The 15722-nt window shown below is 49.0% G+C and overlaps 1 protein-coding gene across 1 annotated transcript in view; it reads left to right on the top strand.

The window, feature by feature from the left end:
• The window catches only part of HDLBP (high density lipoprotein binding protein), a 39008-nt gene that overhangs the window by 5679 nt on the left and 17607 nt on the right, over positions 1 to 15722 (top strand). Inside the window, 4 exon segments of the mRNA XM_036389004.2 lie at positions 12236 to 12303; positions 12845 to 12957; positions 13849 to 14003; positions 14453 to 14668. Coding sequence (XP_036244897.1) covers positions 12882 to 12957; positions 13849 to 14003; positions 14453 to 14668 — 447 coding nt within the window. The 5' untranslated portion in view covers positions 12236 to 12303; positions 12845 to 12881.

The raw sequence follows: 15722 nt of genomic DNA, 5'->3' as shown, positions 1-15722 counted from the left end.
CAGAAGCTTTTTCTCAGAGGAACACTGACAGCTTTGATGGCCAGTGCTGGATTCAGGTGCTACCACCTGCTGTAGCATCACTTGCTTCTTCTCTTCTGCTTTTTTGTAATCCTGTGTTTTTGTCTATCCCTGCATTTGTGGCACTGGGAATGGAACTGGCTATTTCACAAAATAAATGGGATATTTGCCAAAGTTGAGTGACAAACAAAGCTGAGGGCAGGCTGTGTGGCCAGAAAAGGGACCTCAGGCATGGGATGGGTACATGGGTTGAGTTAGGAAAAGGGAAGAGAGTAAGAGACAGAATTAACATTTCCCCACTGGCAGGGACAAAGGCCAAGCCTGCAAAAGCTGCTTTGGGAGAGGAGGCCAGGAGTGATTGCAGTGGACTTGTTACTTCTTGCCCCAAAAGTTGGGGGGCATTTTTGTGTTTCCAGTGGGCACTGGAGATGGTGTGGGCTGCCTGACTTCTCCTGCATTTCTGAAAGAGGAGAGCAGGGTTCTGCTGTTTGTACAGCAGCTCCAGCAGTTTCCATTGCTCAGGAGAAAGTAAGTTTGCAGTTATCTCTGTGCCAGTGATAAAGTTGAATGTAAACCTGTGCTGGAGCAGTTGAAAGGAAAACTGGAAAAAAAAACTCTCAGAGCAGGCAGGGTGAGAGTGGGAATGGGAATGTATTATGGTTGACCTGCTAGTACATATGCCTTTGTTTTCAAAGTGAATACTTCAGCAGCTGGTGCAGTGTGCTGGGATTTAGGTGTTTGGTCTCACAAGGAGCCTTGGAATGTCTGGAGAATAGCAAGTTGTAGGTATATGACTATTGCTTAAAAGTAGAGTTGGTTATGTAGCGTTGAAGAAGCTTAAAAGTGATTTTTAAACTCTTGCTCTTATAAATAGTTTCATTAAATTAAAATCCTGAGTAGATGGCTCTGTTGCTTGCAGCATAGCTGTGGGTAAAATGAGAGCAAGCAGTGAGTATTTACAGAAGGTTAAAAGTTCTTGCAAATTTAGGAAACATTACCTCTCTATTTTATTTGAAAACTCATCTTGCTCAGGACACCATTCCAAGTGGGTGGAGGACTGAGCAGCATGAGGTATCAAAACAAAAAAATTGTACCCAAAATGGTTCATGTCCTGTCCCAGTTCAGCCCAAAGATGACCAGGGTAGAACTGGGAATGATTCAGTTATGAAAAGGGGTTTTAACTGTAAAATAATATTATTTGTAACAATTAGGGGGAATAGTTTTACTCTGACTTCTCCCTATCTGTCTTTCTCTCCTTTCATAGCAGGCTTAGAGTGGCCTTGCAAATTTGGAAGGGAAGACTGTCTGGGTTTTTCACTGTCAGTTTAGATCACTGTGATGTAATTCTGTCTAACACATGAAGAGCCTTTTGCTTGGCCTAGTAGAGATTAGGAATTAGTGCTTGTCTGTGGATATGCTGAGCCCCTGTTGCATGTGCTATGAATAGGACAAAGGGAAGGCAGTGCTTAAATAGTGAGGGTCTGAGCATTGCTTTTCCAAAGTGGAAATCATTGCTTTTCCAGTTGGAATCAGGTATTTACTTTAATGCTTTTTCAGAGGAATTGTTGCCAAACTGAAGGTGGGTTTTTTTCATTTTTAAATAGTTCTGTCCTGCTCCAAACAAAGCACTAGCCTCCCTGCAAGTTTCAGGCTTTTATTCTTTCGAGTGTTTTGTTTGTCACAACAACACTGACTTTTCTGGGTTGTAATTTCAAGCTGCTTATTGCAACTGAAAGATAGAAATAAAGAAAAATAAAATGTACAGAATTAAAGAGTCTCGTGAAGCCATGTGACTTGGGAAACTGGAATTCAGAGCAAAACATACCAGAGCACAAAGAAGTTTATAAAAATGGAGCTCTGGCATTCTCTTCTCTTCGTTATCCAATAAACATTATGAACTGAGGAATCTTTAACATCTTTCAAGGAGCCTTGAACAACTTTGCTGAGTTTTTTTTATATAATACATCAAATCAAAGTAGCTAAGCAAGATTAAAAAGAACTGGAACCCAAACAGAGTGGACAAAACCAAATGTCTGTTTACATTTTTGCTTAAGTTGCAATTTTTCTGCTCCTCCCCTGAAAAGTGGCACTGGGGAGGTCTCATTTAGTTTGCCACTGTTCTTTTTTCTTTTCTTTATTTTCTGTATATATTTATCCAATCAGTATGAAAAGTGGCTGTTGTTGTCTTTATAAACTGCTGTAAGCAAGTACTGAAATTCTGCCCTGCAAAACATCAGCTTAAGAGTACCTGGAGGAGGGTCTTGGTGGGTCTGGTGACAGGTTTGAGCTCAGGGACATAGCTGACTTCACATTTTCTAAGTATAGGACAGTTAATGTGGAAAAAGGTAAGTTTAGGGCTTGCAAATTCCTTGCCTTTTCAAGCTAGGTAATGTAGAGTGGATGAGAGCTGCTGGCAGCATTTCTTTAAAAAAAATTGCCACGTGTTCATTTTATATTGCAGTGGCCAATGGAGAGAGATCAGGAGACACTGAAAGGTAAACAAAAGCACTTCAACCCAATAGCCAAAGGAGAGCAAAGTAAAAGTTTCCATTTGAAGAACAGAAAAAAAAAATAGTGCACGCTTTGTTCTGCAGTATCTCCAAAATCCTCATTTCTTGGGTAGCTGGGATATTAGCAGGCTTTGGAAAGCACCTTTCAGCTCACTGATTGTGGCAGATTTTTGTTCTTCTGCAGTGTAGAATGGCAAGCAGTGCTGCAGCACCACTCTGAAAGCACCTGGGAGTGATAAGCACACAGTGTGGTGGTAATTGAAGCTAAAAAGCAAGTTCAGATCAGCATAAGAAGCCAACATTGAAATTCTAACTGCAAGTAAGAAACCTTTTTTCACTGTAAGGATAGTCAGGGATTGGAATAGGTTGCCCAGAAAGTTTGTGCAGCTAAGAAGGCTTTCAAGACCTGAGTGAGGAAAGCCCTGAATGCCCTGGTCTGACCCTGCTTTGAGCAGGCCCCAGAGTCTCTGACCTCCATGTGTTGCCAGATATTCTGAATTTCTGTGATTTCTGTGCTGTTCCTACTTTCCAGGCAATATATTTGGAATCTTTGTTTTCTGAATCACTTTTTCCATTTTGAGTCAAACCAGTGTTTTGCTTTACTGTGAAACTGGAAGATACTGTATTCTACTTTATCCCTCATGTTTACTCCTCATGAAAATGTTTATTGGCTCCCCAAGGCCAGGAACCTGAAATATGCTTCTACTCCTTAGCAACTTCTTGAAAGCCAAGTTTATGTTAAATCAGATTTCTCTCACAGTGCATGTGGAAGGGCAGACTCAGATTGGTCCTCTGTGGCTTCTCTCTGCTTTGCTTTTGAATTGATTTTATTAAACTGTCCATTGATTTTTATTTTTTTTTCTTCCTCATCTCTGAAAAGAGATGTTGTTTTGTCACAGCACCTGACATCCAAGGATCACAGCATTCTGAACAACTTGAAATGAAATAACGAGTCCACAGAGAAAATCAAGATGTTCTGTGTGTGTGCACAGCCAGGGCAACCAAGAGAATTTTGCTGGTCAATTCACCAAATGTGCAGCAAATCTAAGAGCAGAGCTTGAGTCTCTTTACTGGGGTTTTTTTTTGGTTTGGTTTTTCCATTAAATATCACTTTTTCACAGTGTCCCTGTGTAAAGCCAGCAGCTTTTCCTCCCTCTGCAGTCAGAGGGCCTGATGCTCCTTGTTGACACTAGAACTCTGTCACACCAGTAAGTTGCTCCTGTTCTGCATGCCCCTTGTTGCAGAGCACCCTGGGATAGCCTAGGAAGGGTAGTGTCTATATTCTTTGCTAGCTGATGGTTACATGATTTTATTGTCAGAGTGCCCATGAAATAAGTCTTTTAAAGACCCATATTTGCCTGAGAGTCCTGCTGAGGTTTGTCATTTTCCTTCAATATCCAGTCAGCTCTTCTGTTCCTGCAAGAGCATTGCCCTCAATAAACAATGTAGGTTACCAGGAGAAAGGCAAGTGGTGTTGCACCCACCTGGGACCCTATATTTTCTACCACAGATCCTGTGTGAGACAAACACACACAGTAACTCATCTTCCTTCCACTGCCCTCTCTTCACACATCACTAAGTGGTTGGAGCTGGGATTAGTGTCTAGGCTTGGGTAGACTTTTCTCTTTCTACCTATAATTCTCTAATTGAGTATTTGCAGTGGGCCTCTGAAGATGGTGGAGCTGCATTAAGTACAGCCAAGGGGCAGAATTTAGCCTACAGAATCATTTCTTCCCAGCACTGATGTGTGAATGGGGAAGATAGGTATCTGATTTGCACATCCCTGAAACTTTTCTTCCTCGTGGCAAATAAGTAAAAACTAATCTCAAAGTCAGAGACATAAGCAATGTGGACTCATGTTCAATAATTTCTTAAGATGAAACTTCTTTTATTCTCTTAGCAGAGCTATCTATATAGTTTGACTCCAAACTTCAGTTTAACAGAGATTTTCTGTAGAAATGCCAGTGTTCTGTTGGAAGATCCCCTGGCTTGCCACAGCGATAGCTGTGGAGCTGAGACACAATCCTGCTTTGGCTGGGAACCTCAGCACTCCCTGCAATACAAGTGCCCTGCATCCTGAATCCTCCTTTGCTTGCTTTTTCTAGTGTGATGCAAAGCATACCCCCAACCCTTTTCTCTTAATGCCTCTGGCAAGGGATGTGCTGAAATGGATGCTTTCAGGGGGTAGCTCCTTTGTGGTGTTCTCTGACTTGAGGGTGTGGGATAAGCACCCAGAGTACAAAAAGGGTGCTTATTTATACAGTTTTAGAAATCTGGAGTTATATTTAACAGGAAATAAAATCACAGCACACACTCTTTGGAACATACTTGGGTTGCTTTCCAAATAAGGCTTTTGGTTTCTGGCAGGAAAAATAGGGCTCTGTTATAACAACAGAAAATAGGAATAGGCCAGAAGAAATGCTTTCAAAATCCCAGCTCAGGCGAGGGTAGATGTGCCAGGAAAGACCAGCCTTTTTGCTCCAGTAGTTTAAGGTGCACTTTGCTTTCCCTTCTCCAGAGCTCTGGGGTGAAGTGATCATGGAAAGCTTCTTAACTCCTCAACCTTGCCTTCACATGGGTGAACACATGTTCCAAAAAAACAAGCCCCAAACCAGTGCAGTGTTACTTTTATCTCTCTGTGTGTTTGATGTTTTTGCTGGTCCCATTTGTGTCCTCCCTCAGACTGGTGATATGAGCTGCCAGTCTGATAAGCCATGGAAACTACACACTGCCCAATCCTTTACCCTTTCTGCCACCCTTTGGTGCTCTCTTTGGGAGGCTTCTTTTTCCTTTATTCCAGCAAATCATGAAATTGGGGCCTATTGTAATGCTGCCAAAATACAGGTTGCTTGAGGGAGAGTAGTAAGTTAGTGTTTGTCACGGAGTTGGATACCTTCTTCTGTCTCCATTCCCCTCAGCTACCAAAAATTCCTGCACCTGGCTTGTAGAGGAGCCATTTTATACACATCTCCATGACAAGTGGATTTTTAATTTATTTTTTAATGTGAGATTGCATTTTTGGGCAAGTAAGTAGAACAGACCTGAAGAACAATCCCTGCAAACCCCTCTCTACCCAGACTCCATAGCCTCATTGAAGAAAAGGTATGGGATGGAACATGGATGGTGGATGTGCTGGTGGGAGCAGGAGGTTGAAATGAGCCTCCTGGTACCCTCTAAATGTGTTTTTGTCCATGCACAGTATATTGCACTGAATGTGGGAGGAAAGGTGAGATTTTTTCCCCCATACACACACCTCTTTCCGTGTGGAAGATCTTCCTCTAAGGAGAACGGCCTTAGAAACAGTGACACGTTTCCTTCAGCAGAAATCATTATTTGAGGGTGGCACACAGTGGGGTGCTCCAGGCCTTCCAGTAGCTTCTGGGACTGGCAGACTTCCCTCCCACCACTTGCAACTACAAATAAAGGAAGAGCAACAGGCAGAGGAGGATTGCCTCTTAAGCAGACCTGGAGAGGAAGCTGTGATAAAAGCAAGAAATCCATAATGATCTGGCAACCCATGGCTGCAGTAGCACTGTATAGAGAAAGCAGGAGAGAGCCATGCTGTTGTCCCAGAGGCACAAGGTGGCTTGTCCCCACAGAGGGCCCCTGCTAAACCAGATAATGAGGTGGAGTTGAGGGAGAATGATGTTGGTGCCTTGTTGTGATGCTGTAGGTTGGAGGTTGTGATGCTTCTGTGATTCCCTGGCACAGGGGATTGTGGTACTTACTCATGTTAGAGTTAATTGGAAGTTAGTGTTGAGGGGAGCTTTGCACTGGGGAGATAAACACGAGGGAGCACCTGAAAAGCATCCTGCACCTTAAGCAAGGTTCTGAGTCCCAAATTACAGCACCCTGCACTGCAGCTGCTGCCCAGAGTCTGGAGGTGCTGAGGTTTACCCAGGTCCCTGGAGCTCTGCTTTTACATGAACCCCCAAATGCCTTGGTAGGCACCAGCCTGCTTGGGGGCCTTAGGGGTGCTGGTGGCATCCCCAGCTCAGGTGCTTTGTGCCAGAGCAGCCAGAGCCAGCTCCTGCAGCAGATACGACATGGCAGCAGTGGTCTCTGCCTGCCTGTGGAGAACCCTCTGCCTGGAGTGGGATTCCTGCATCCTCCCAGAGATAACAGGCTTTGAGGAGAACCTGGGCTGGGGGAGAAGATCACAGAGGGGCCTGGCCATGGTGTCAATCCAGTCCTGATGACTGTTGAGTCTTGATGACTGTTCTCTGTTTGCCAGAATTCCTTATTTCACCCACAAGTGTATCTTTATTTATAGTTATAAATTGTTTGTGTCAAAAAATTCAAGTGTTTTGATGATGTCCTCCCAGTCATAAGATAAAAAGAGGAGAAATGGAGAAATCTACTCTTGTTTACTAATAAGTAAAATTTTACTAAAGGCTAAATACCATCCATGTTTCCATAAATACAGTGCATGAAATCTCTAAAATTTACTGCCTGTACTCAAAAGCAGTTAACCCAATGACCTCAGATTTTTGTGGTCAGAGCTCCACAGAGCAGCTTTCGTTTTGTTTGCTAGGATCTGGGAGTGCTCTTTCTCAAGGTGGGAATGAGAAAACCAGTCACTAAGTGTAAGTTAGGAATTATGAGAAAGATTAATCCTGTGTAGGAAAATGAGCTAATGCAAAAATCAGTTCAAATTGGATGCATTTTTACACTGATGGGAATGGGACAGGGTTTTTTCCTTGGTTCCCTGAGGGTGCAGAGCTAATAATTAAAAACATCTATATTGCACAAAGTAATAAACATCCTCCGTGCAGGAAAGGAGGGTATTGTGCTTGCTGGCTTGCCTCTCCCCTCCTTCACTCTTCCCAAATTGCAGATTGGAATAAGAAGAGAGGTGCACTTTTTTTTTAATTTTATTTTTCTGGGGGATTATGTTGTGGTTTGGGGGGTTTTCTGTGGTTTTCTTTCTATTTTTTTTTTCGTACTCTTGCTCTTACCTTGCCCCTCCTGCCTGCCTGCAGCCTCACTTCGGGTAGCTGCTGCTCTGACAGTGCGTGCAGGAGGAGGTGGATCAAGGGGCCCCTCGGGGCTGGGGCCTCGCTGTCCCTCTGCACCCGCGGGACCTGGCAGGAGCCCCAGCTGCTCGCTCTCTTCTCTAAGCCGGGGTTTTCAGGCTGATCAGAGCCCTCATGAGCCACTGCTCACTAACCCTGCGCGAAACCGGGCTCGCCCAAAGCGGGCAATCCTGAGCTCTGGGGCCGTCGCGGGGCTGGGTAAGGGCCCGCGGGCGGTTCGGTGCTGCCGCTGGGCTGCGGTCGGGAGGCGCGTTCCGCGGTCAGTCCGCACGGAAGGTGCGCAGGGCCTGTACCGCGGATATCGGCGCGGTCCCGAGGGCGCAGAGCGGGCGGTAGCCACCCGCGATTCGCTTCCCTGGCCGTGCGGGAGTGGGGCCGCCAGCAGAGCCGCAGGCTCCCGGGCCGCTCGGCCGCAGCGGGGCGTCCCCGGCGGCGCAGGGCACGCGTGGCGGGCCGGCCCCGCCGGGAAGGGGCATGTCCCGCTGACGTGCGGCCCGGGGATTGGCAGCGGCCCGGCCTATATAGGCGGCGGGGCGGGCGCCGCGCCGTTCTCCCAGGAGCGCTCCGTTTCTCCAGAAGGGCGGGCGAGCGGGCACCGGCCGGAGTGAGTCACGGGGGACGGGGGCGGCCCCTCCGCCGCGGCCGCGGCGCCGACGTGGAGGCTGGCGGGGAGGCCCGGCCCGGCCCGAGGCGGCCTTGCATCCTCCCCAGGGCACCGACGTGTCGGCGCTGCCTGCAAAGTCCGCGCTAACTTCCCGCCGGCCGGGCCGGGCAGGGCAAAGTCCGGCGAGGGAGGGCATCCGGCGGCGGGAGGTGGGGAAAAGTCTGGCCCCGCGGCGCGGCCTCGGCCGGCGGTGGCATGGCTGTGCCGGCCGGCAGCAGCTGCCGCGGATGGCCGGCGAGTGGGGCCGGGCCGATGGGGAGGCCGGGCCCCGCGGCTGCCTGGGGAGGGGGCGGCCGGGCCGAGGCACGGCGTGGATCCCATCGTTGGTGGGAGAGGGTTAGTGGCGCAGACCAAGGCGGCTCCATGCCGTTCCCGGCCGTCTTAGGGTTTGATTCCGATAGGAGCCAAAGCGGCCGGAGGCGAGCGCTCGTCCGGTGTTGGTCAGCCCGCGGAGCGCCGGCGGCGGGCAGCCCAGCCTGCCCCGGGCCGCGGGCCGAGCGCTCCCCTCCTGCCGTGGCTATAGAAGGACGAGCGCCCTGGCCACCGTCGGCGGGGGGAGGTGCCAGCGCCGGGCCCGGAGGTGGCCGTGCCCGCCGCGCTGCCCGCCACCGGCACCGTTCCGGCGGCTGCGGAGCCGCGCTCGAGGCTGTCACTGGGCCCCGCAGGAGCTCCTGCCCCCCGCTCGCCTGATGCGGCCGCCCCCGGCCTGAAAGCCGCAGGGCCGCGGCGGGCTGGGGCTGCCGGAGCTGGGGCTGCAGCTGCCCCGTGGCACTGGCCGCGCCCCGACCCCGTTCCCGCACGGTCCCGGTGCGCTGGGCGCGCCCCCGCTGCCCCCTCCCGCTCGGCCCCGCGGGGGGCGCGGTGACAGCGGGGCCCGCCGGGCCCTTTAAGGGCGCCGCCCCGCCCCGCCGCCCCGCCCCCGGTGCCGCCAGTGCTGAGGTGGCGCTGGCGGCGCCGCCCGCCCGGCCGGGCCCGCGGGGCCTGGCGGCTCCCCCGCCCCTCGGCCGGGCACGGCGGGGCCGAGCGGACAGGCGGCCCCGTGCCGCTGCCCCTGTCCCAGCCCCGCTGAGAGGCGCCGTGTCCGCCTGCCCCACCGGGCCGGCCAGCAGGACGCGGCCGGGTGCACGTCCTCGGTGGCGGGGCCGCCACAGGGCTCCTCCTGTCCGGGGCCAGCCGCGGTGGCGGGGCCGGCGCTGGTGGAAGAGTAAACATGGGGGATGGGTCAGGGCTGCCCGCGGCCAGGGCTGCGGTCGGGTTGCACTCTGTGGTGCATTAAGTCGGGAATCGCTACGAAGGGAGACTGCGTTCTGCCACACAGCAGCTGTCTGTCAGCGCGATCCCCTCCAAACCAGGGGACCTGGGCCTGCAGTCTCGGAGCGAGCCCGTCGGTTTTCAGAAAGGAAATATTTTCATCTATGTCCACTCATCAACCAAGCGGTTGCCCTGTCCTGTGTGAACGTTTGACAGAGGACAGTGCCTACCACAACCAGCCCAGCCCTGTTGCTGTGTGTGGTTCTCACTGCATCGCATTAACAAAGTAATAATGTCTTTATTAAATACACTTTTAAATAACATGTAACTGGCATTGCCGTCCACAAGAACTGCCTGTATTGGTGGTGTAACTCATGACTTTGCCTTTGTTTCTCTTCATACAAATGTTTCCCGTGTGATTAGATCTGGCCCTTGCTGGAGGTTATTTTTAGGATGTTTCTCTTTATTCGAGAATTCGTTCTCTTTATTGAAATGGGCTCTAGACTTCTGTAACTTTATTTGGTGCACAAGGCCAGCACTACAGGCAGTGTATCAACCAGGCAGTTTGAAACCTGTTGACCCAGTCAGCTCCATGCTGGCATGACGTAGCTGTAACCTTAGTTTCAAAACCTAAGTAGGAAGCCAAGGAGGTGTAAGGTCCAAATGTAGTGCTTGAACTGCTGGTTTTGATGTTACATTTAAAATACCATTCTAATGGTTGCCTCTGATTTTGGCCAGAGATGAATCCCTGAGGCCTACAATATACCAGATGCTTGCGATTGCTGGAGATGAGGAGTATTTGTTCTTAGCTTCTTGTATGGGTGACGAAGCAGAAATTCATATGGATAAATGCTGCCCTTTGATTCTGCATTGAATGTCTGGCTGCTCTCTGAGGTGGAGGCTGAAGGAGGATCTGTGCAGCTGCTGTGTACACAGTGAAACCAGCAGCTGTGCCTTGAGGTTGTGTCTTTCAAGTAGGTGCTATATTGGGTGTTGTTCACTGACTTCTTATGCTTACCCTCCTCCTCTAAGGAGGAAAATACGTGCAAGATCAGCCAGGTGGTGTTTTCTGGAGAAATGAGAGTTACAAGCACATCTGTGCCTTTAGCAAGGCTCTGGCCAGATCTTGACAGCTGTTTATGATGTCTAGCATGCCTCTCCCTCCTGCCTCATTTGGAGCTTGCCATGAGGTGGTGGGGAGGTGACCCAAGTGGGCTGGAGGAGCTGCCACAGAGTCTGCAAGCCTTGGTGAGATAGTCTGAAACAGGTGCCATGGCAGTAACTTGCTTTCCTTGGATCTGCAGCAGCTTGAGCAGCACAGGCATGTACCATGGACACGTAACCATGTCTTACACTGGGGTGTAACCCTGGACAGCAAGGAGATTTCTCCAAGATCAGGTTGCTAGCCACCCTTTCTGTACACAGCAATGCCTTGCAGAGATCTGCATTGCTGCAGCAGCTGTACTTCAGCAGCATGACTGGCTGTCCCAGTACCTGCTGCCTCATTCCTGGATTAATTGCAGCATTAGCTCTATTGCTCTGACAGCACAGTTTGTGCTGCCTTCTGCCTCTTAAAGGCATGTTGAAGTAGGGGAAAACAATGGCCTTGGCTGAGATGCAGATCAGGCCTATATGACTCTGTTGCATCCTCGTTTTCTCTGTTCTGCCCTCCTTTCCTTCTGCCACCATCAGCCTCCCTTATTGCATCACAGCTCTAGCATAATGTGAGACACCCCTTTGGCAACACTGTGTTTTTAGGAGTGACCCTGGTTTGGGGAGCATTTTCTAACATATTGGAATGTCAGAGATGGCAGCTGTCACTTTCCTGAAAAGCAATCAAGCTCTACAGAAGATGGTCCAAGCAGCTTTGCAGGGTGTGTGTGGGAGAGGAGCCTCTTGTCCCATGAGCAGGCAGAGGCACTGAGTTTTAGGAGAGTGCAAGCCCTGCAGAAGCACACAGAGCAGCTCTGGGGGGCTCTGAGTGTGGATGTTGTACAGCTGACACTCTGTGTACTGTACTGACTTTTACATTTTCACTTGTATTCCTAAGCACTTTTTCAGTAAATCTGCAGATCTAGATTCAGGAGATGGAAATCCTTTCCCAGCAGTGTATTTTTCTTCTTGATTCTGCCTTTTGTACACATTTAAAATAGTCCATGTAAACCAGTGCAAATTTTCTTCTTCAAACTTTCAGATTTAGGCCTGGAGACAGAATTTAGTGCCTGGTGCATGATCTTATTGCAGTAAAAACTGCAGAGCTGGACTGCCCAGCAGCAGAGAGCCCTGAGTGTTTGCCTTGGTTTGTGAGGATGTCTGTGTTGATTCACCCAGGCTCCACTGAACTACATTCCTAACTTGTGACTGATGGCAGTGTTGTTGGCAGGTTTTCAGGTTGTTAGTCTCTTCTGACTAGAGAAGATCTTGCTTACAACCCTGAAATTTCATTTTGAACATCTGCTATTAATTGACTATTTTTTTGCCTGATATTGGATGGCTACTCTTGTAGCCACTGTGGTGAAAGAGTAACTACTCCAGACTTCCTGCTGTGAAGTTTGAGTAGATGGTGGCACAGCTAGTAAAATATGACAGGTGTCATGTGTGGGGAGATGCAGCTGGGTATGAGAGTGTTTTGGATAAGGTGCAGCTTTGAAAGGTACAGCAGTGCTCTGTTGGAAGTCACAGTAAGAGGAATGTCATGTTTTCTCTTGTCTTGTCTTGTCCCTAATTTATTTATTTTAATTTTTTTTTCTCTACAGCAAAAGCTGGCAGGCTGACAAACAGGCAGCTTACAGGACGGACTCTCTGGCTACTGACCATTTAGCTGGTAAGTTCTTATTTTGGGGAGCCAAAGATCTTGCTGCTGCTGAGCTTGCTAGTCAGAGTGGCTTTCTGAGTGTCTCCCTAAGTCAGGCACCTAAATAAGTTTCTAATTAAGAGGAAACAGCTTCTTGGGTCCTTTCTCTTTTATCTCTAGGGGTACACAATAGTCTTGGACTGACTGTCCAGACATTCACACACTCATGTAAAAATTGCATGCCATTAATAATTAATAGATTAATGAGACTGTACTTTAAGCTAACTAGAGTATGCTTTAAAAATTTGTGGTGTCCCCCTTTCCAGTGACCTTCTTAGGTTACACGTCCTCTGCCTTCTTAGGGAGGAGCTCTGGTTTTGGTGACCAGGGAGGAAATATTCCCCCAAAATTCCTGTTTCAACAAGGAAATCAGGCAGCCAGTGGGCCCTGGGGGTGCTTTTCAAGAGGAAGACTGGAAGAGTGCTCAGTAACATATACTCTGTCTTCCTGGACTGACTTTGTTCACCCTGGCTGCTGTTGGTAATACTGTTGCCACTTGCATCTCTTCCAGTGGCATACCCGGATTGTGTGTGGGTGGGAAGTCGACAATGAGCTCTGTGGCAGTTTTGACCCAGGAGAGCTTTGCTGAACACCGCAGCGGCCTGGCCCAGCAGCAGGTGAAAGGTGAGTTCCTGTGATGTGCTTCTCCATCCAGACTGCACAGACCTCTTAAAAGTGTGCATTTTCCTTTCCTAAATTAGTGTTTTACTGGACTAGCTTTCCACTCCCAGCAGCACAGTGGTGGTGCTGCACAATGCAGGGCTGTGAGGAGATGGGCCTGGACACTTCAGAGAGCTCTGGCTAGCAGTGCTCTCAGCCCTGGGATGTGGCACATCAAAAGTGGGGCACTGAGCTACATGAGAGCCTCATGGATCAGTGTGCTGGGCTGTTATTTCCACTCCTTGCTCAGCCAGGTGCTGGGGGTGGTCACTGACCATACAAACTGACTCTGTGGTGGGTTTTGGCATCCATTCCCAGTTGTGAACTGCTCCATTTAGTATGGCCCAGTGCACAAGTGAGTGAAACATAATGTACAACCATACAGGCTTTCCCTAGACTTTGCCCTAACTGTAGTCCTTCTCTGCCCTTTCCCTAGACTTTGCCCTAACTATACTCCTACTCTGCCTTTTCCCTGGGCTGATGTTTGTCTTATCCCCTTCTCACCTGCACCCTTTGGTCCTTTCCCTCCTCTCAGCTCAGCCTGTTTTCCCCTAATTGAACTCCTTTTGACAGAGTTGGCAATAAGGTGCTGTTCATTCCCTGCACCCCCTGTGCCAGCTCAAACAAGGCTGGTGGTTTGTGGCATCCACTGCAGTCTGTGCTGTGCTGATGTCAGTTGTGCTCCAGACTTGGCAGCCCCATAGGCATAGTTGTAATAGGATTAATAGCAGGACACAAGCCATTTGCTAGTCCATTTCTCCCTTGTTAGTGGTGCCTAATTACAATTGCACTGCCTGTGAACAGGGGCCTTTCTGCAGGGAAAGTGACTCATTTGCCCTATTTGCTTTATTCCAGTTACAGCTTTAAACTCTGAAGAAGAGAATGATCCTCCAACCTACAAGGAAGCCTTCCCTCCACTCCCTGAGAAAGCACCATGTTTGGAAGCTGCCCAGGAACCTGCTGGTCCCTGGAGCAAAATTCGACCAATAAAGGCTTCTGTCATCACTCAGGTTGGTGGGAGTGGATGTCTTATATCCTGTCTTCTCCCCACTCCCCAAAGTAGGTGAAGTGAAGCATTCTCTGGAGTATGAAATCCTTGGGATGTCAGCCTCTTTGTTGTATTTTACCCTGGTACTGCAGCTGAGATCTAGGACTGCTCTGGAGGGGAGGGATGTGTTGGAAAACTGTCCAGAAGGAGCTCTGCATCCCTGTTCCACAAATAGCTGAAGCAGGCCCAGGGGGAGGATTGCAGAACTCCTGTAGTGAGTGCTAATCCCCCTTTAGGAAGAGTCCTAGCGTGGGGCTCCTGCACTTCCCTGGGCACAGCTGGTTGATGTGCTGCACAAAGCTGGGAGGCCAGCTCACCACCAAAGTCCTGCATAGCCATGAGAGAGAGAGGAACTGGCAGGCAAAGCACACTGACAGCTCTCTGTGCTCCTTTTGTGTCTGTGCTGAGCAGGTGTTCCATGTGCCGCTGGAGGAGAGGAAATACAAGGACATGAATCAGTTTGGAGAAGGGGAGCAGGCCAAGATCTGCCTTGACATCATGCAGAAGACAGGAGCTCACCTGGAGCTGTCTCTGGCAAAGGACCAGGGCCTTTCCATCATGGTCTCTGGCAAGCTGGAAGCAGTCATGAAGGCTCGGAAGGAAATTGTTGCTCGGCTGCAGACTCAGGTGAGGGCAGCTAACTGTTTCTCACTTGATCCTTGCTCTTCCAAGACTCCTGAATGCTTTGAGACCCTTGGGTGTGTATGCTTATAAGCCAAAGAGGTGTTATTAGATGACTAATTCAGCTTTGCCATATATTTTCAAAGCATACAGTTGGCAATTTGGAATGGAAATGAGGCTTAAAATAGGGTTCAAAGCTAATTACAGGCCATGGTGTTGCATGAAGGGTGGAGTCTTCACCCTGTGACTTTGTGCTGAGGTGCTGGTGCTGGCAGGGTACAGGCCCCTCACACAAAATTCATGGTGTGTGAGAACAGAGTGGTGTTTCTCTGAAGTCCTTCAGAGAAGAATGTGGAGGGATGGGAGAGAGAAAAGTAGAGAAGAGGGAGTTCTGCCAAATGCTGGAAGTTTCAGATTGGGGTTCTGAGTTGTGTAACTTGAGCCCCATTGGTAAGTAATTACAGACTGCTTGTTTCAGTTGCTTCTCCTTTCAGTCCTCTGCATTTTGATTTCTTACTTTCAGGTTCTTGAGTTCATTATCAAAATGGTACTTCTCGTTAAGATCCAGCATAGCCAGGTGTCATGGTGTGTTTTAAAGTGTAATGTCCAAGGTAGAAAATGCAGTAGTTAATACCATGTCTGCTCAGCATGTGTCATACCCTGCCAGAGGGACGAAAAAGGGACAAGCTCTACATAATGTGCACCTGAAAAAATAGTTTAGGTTGTACTACCACAGATCCATGCCTTGCTGTCCACAAATATCCCTCCTACTTGGGCCCAGATCTGAAAGGTGTGTCTGTATTGCAACTTCTCCTAGGCATGGCTGGCATCAGTATGTGGACAGGAAGTTGAAGAGTCACACCAAGTGATCTGGTTTTGATTTGATTTATTTCTTTTTCCATTGTAGCTTGAATTATAAGTGCTTAGTTAGTTACATATTCACTGGGATCAACAGCATAGTAGCAATCCTAAGCTCTCAGGCCAATAAAAACTCATTGAGAAGGGTAGAAGTCAGGAATGCCTGTTACAAGCCAGACCTTTAATACTAGATTGAGAAAAG

This window comes from Molothrus ater, chromosome 10, assembly GCF_012460135.2.
Source record: "Molothrus ater isolate BHLD 08-10-18 breed brown headed cowbird chromosome 10, BPBGC_Mater_1.1, whole genome shotgun sequence".
Lineage (NCBI taxonomy): Eukaryota > Metazoa > Chordata > Aves > Passeriformes > Icteridae > Molothrus > Molothrus ater.
Note: the sequence above shows the minus strand (reverse complement) of the source record. Positions and strands in the feature narration are given on the sequence as shown.